Source organism: Macrobrachium nipponense, chromosome 13, assembly GCF_015104395.2.
Source record: "Macrobrachium nipponense isolate FS-2020 chromosome 13, ASM1510439v2, whole genome shotgun sequence".
In the NCBI taxonomy this organism is placed as follows: Eukaryota; Metazoa; Arthropoda; class Malacostraca; order Decapoda; family Palaemonidae; genus Macrobrachium; species Macrobrachium nipponense.
In genome coordinates this window covers 10,671,526-10,675,252 of record NC_087206.1, presented here as the reverse complement: position 1 = coordinate 10,675,252, position 3,727 = coordinate 10,671,526, and the positions used below count along the sequence as shown (strand labels likewise).

Below are 3,727 nucleotides of genomic sequence, written 5' to 3'. Positions count from 1 at the left end.
AATAAGAAAGGTTATTTTGTTGTTTACTATTTGGAGATATATCAAGTATGAGTAATTAATTGAGGATTATTTGATCATATGTTAAGAGGGGATTCCACTGAATCAAGTGATAATTCTTTTGTGAGTTTGATGGACATTCTTTGTGTACTGACAACCAAATGGCAGAAAAAGAAAGAATATCTTTGTTGTTTACTATTTGGAGATATATCTAGTATGAGTAATTAACAGAGAATCATTTGCCAAATTGTTAATTAAGAAGGGATGGCTGTATACTAACTGATAAAGTTTTGTAAGTTTGATTTTCTATGGAACTTGCTATATTTGAATGTAGGAAAGTAACTCATCTTTTAGAGATGTTTTTTGACTCAGATTAGGGTAAGTAATTTTCTTGATATGGCACTGACTCAAGATGAAATTAAATTTCCTTGCCTTAAAAAGTTTCTGTTTCCACGAGCAGCCCTTTGGAAGACGTCGTCCTCCGCTATTGGTTCCTCTAGAGCGGGAAAAAGGATGACCTCGCTGGGAGTGCCTTCGAGACTGACGATGTCTTCAGGACCAGATCGACCAAACCTCAAGAAGTTGCGGTTTCGTCCGAAACGCAAAAAGTTGCGGTTGCGTCCGAAACGCAAGAAGTTGCGGCTGCGTCCGAAACGCAAGAAGTTGCGGTTCCTCTTGGCGGCCGATAAGGATTCAATTTCTTCGTCTTCGTAGTCGCCTTCTACTCCTCGGCCGAATCTGAAGGTGAAGGTGATTTAGTTTGTTATTTTCTTATTACCTCAATCCTGAAAGTAAGTGAAGGTAATTTGATGTTATTTTTTTTATTCCTAAAGAGCATTGGTGATTTAAGAAACAGCTGTCACATTTCTCATAAGGGAATCAACAATGAAATGTGAAGGTTTTGGATTCGCTTTGAAATATAACAAATCTTGCCGGTTTCACAAGGATTCGGTCGGTTGAGCGATCGACTAGGTGAGAGAGAGAGAGAGAGAGAGAGAGAGATAAAAAAAAATGCAAAATTTGATAGTAGTCCATAATGACCATTCGCTGATCTCAGGGTCCAGGTCCGATTCCCCGCTCTGCCAAAACAGAAGCAGAGGAATTTATTTCTGGTGATGATAGAAATTAATTTCTCGATGTGGTTCGGATCCCACAGTAAGCTGTAGGTCCCGTTGGTAAGTAACCAATCGGTTCCAAGCCGCGAGAAACTATCTAATCCTTTGGGCCAGCCCTAGGAGAGCTGTTAATCAGGCCAGTGGTTGGTTACACTAAGATAGACTTAAATCTCTTAGATTCACGTTCAGCCGCTTCAAAAAAAAAAAGATAAATAAATAGATAAATAAAGATATTACCTGAGGAAATTCCTGCCATAGCTTCGCTTATCGTCGACGTCGCTTCGTCCAAATCTGATATGAAGAGAAATAAAATCAATTTCATGGATTTAATAAAAAAAAAAAATCTCAATAAGTTTTCTTACTTCAAGGATCAACTCACGTGACACGAGGACCAGAGGCATTTAGGATCTCGTGGTTACGAATTTATTCAGTTTTGATGTTTAGGAGATGCATTTAGGTTAATTTTACCTTGTGTTGTCAGGTTATTTGGTGATGATTATATGTTATCTTTCGTCCATCTCTCTCTTTCTCTATCTACTTGTTTGTATGTATGTATTTATGTATGTATGTATGTATGCATGTATGTATGTATGTGTGTGTGTGCGTGTGTGTGCGTGTGTGTTCAAATACATATACTATTATACGTTTGTTGATATGTACCTATGTATACATATATCTTTATTTATATATACATAAATATATCTATGTAAATATATATATATATATATATATATATATATATATATATATATATATATATATATATATTATTCAAGTAATCAACTTTACACTAAACTTTACATTTAGTGTATACAGAAAAGACACCAATGCAGAAATGTACATTCATTTTTATTCATACCATAGCCAACGTATAAAGTCTAATGTAATTTGGTCAACATTGGTAAACGAAGAGGGCTTCGGGATTTGTGATCCACAGTACATAGACAAGGAAATGAAACATATAAGAGAGGTTTTCACGAGACTGGGATACCCAAAATATTTTATTGACCAAGCGTTTACCAAGGCTAGAAAAAACTTTTATAATCCACCGACCGGGAAATACGAATTCAAAAGTAGTCAGTGTATTCCGCTTCCTTATCATCATAGTTTGGAAAGGGTGCAACATTTATTAAAACAGAATAGGGAAAATAGGTTGGGGATTTAGCTTTTAGGTATAATACCTAGTTAAAATCAAAGTTGATTAGGAATCATGAAAAAGAAAGGAAAGATGACGTTGGAGTTTATGTGGTACCGTGTAAAGATTGCAATAAGGGTTATTATGGGGAATCTGGCAGGGGATTAGGTATAAGATTAGAGGAACATAAGCGATCATGTAGGTTGGGATCGAAATATAGTTCAGTTGCCAGACATACGTTAGAGTGTTAGGGCATGTAATTGACTGGGAAGGAGCGAGAGTAATTACAAAGATAATAACGCAAGTAGACGCAGAGTAGTTGAAGGGGCTCTTATTAATATTTTAAACGTGTTTGATTTTAACAAATCATTTACCCAAGAGGATGCTTTTTTAAATTATTTGGTTCTTAAAACTGTAAATATCAGAACAGACGTTGTTTGCACCACTCCTACTGCCCAGGTTGTCTCTCTTTCTCCTGCCCAGGCATTGGAAGGAAGAACCCCCATTGCAGGTGCCGATGCAGAAGTTTTGGACGAGGGAACAGCCGAACACACAGAGGAGGTAGTTCAACCACGACGATCGGCTCGTCTTTTGGCCAGACATTTGAACGAGGGAATAACATAATTAAGAGAGTTTGTTTTGGTGGTTATCTCCCTTGGAGACGTTTCCAGAGTCCTGCCTGTCCTTCGTAACTTTTTTGTATATAATTTTTGAAAAGGAAAATCAGTACGGCTGATGAGGTCTACTGATCAAGTAGACGAAAGCTCCCGTTTTTTATGTATTTTTAATACACATTTTACATAATTGTGGACTTTGATTACTTGAAGATTTTCCAGTCACGTTATGGTGATTTTTTTTTAGATATATATTATATATATATATATATATATATATATATATATATATATATATATATATATATATATATCTGTATATCGTGTGTGTGTGTGGAGATACATGTATATATATATATATATATATATATATATATATATATATATATATATATATATATATATTTACTAGGGATGACGCAATCATTAAAGCAGAAGGTCTACTTTGTAATATATATATATATATATATATATATATATATATATATATATACATATATATATATATATATATATATATATATATAGTATTATTGACAGAGAGAGAGATTGAGAGGAGAGAGAGGGGGGAGAGAGAGAGAGGAGAGAGGGAGGGGGGGGGGGTGACTTGCCTTATGAAGCTGCGGTCAACATTTCCCCTTTTCTCAGCGAGACCGCTCTCCATCTGGGGACAATCTCGTCACTGCTGTCAGTACTTAGGCCATACGGAGACTGGAGGCTTAAGGGCTTGGCATAGGCAGCTCAGCAGCCCGAGGAGAATCCAGGGAGTCACCATCATTGCGGTCTGGAAAAGTCTGGAATGGAAATTGGAAAGAATCAATGGAGGGGATTCTAGAGTTCTGGTGAGTGAAGGAGTGCATTGATTT

General features: G+C 36.1%; 1 protein-coding gene across 1 annotated transcript; it reads right to left on the bottom strand.

The window, feature by feature from the left end:
• Positions 1-404: 404 nt before the first annotated feature.
• Positions 405-3,525, bottom strand: LOC135225239 (FMRFamide-related neuropeptides-like). Its single transcript, XM_064264570.1, has 3 exons — positions 3,473-3,525; positions 1,350-1,403; positions 405-735 (listed from the first exon to the last, which is right to left on the bottom strand). Exons 1-3 carry the CDS (start codon positions 3,523-3,525, stop codon positions 405-407), a joined length of 438 nt encoding a protein of 145 aa, XP_064120640.1.
• Positions 3,526-3,727: the final 202 nt, after the last annotated feature.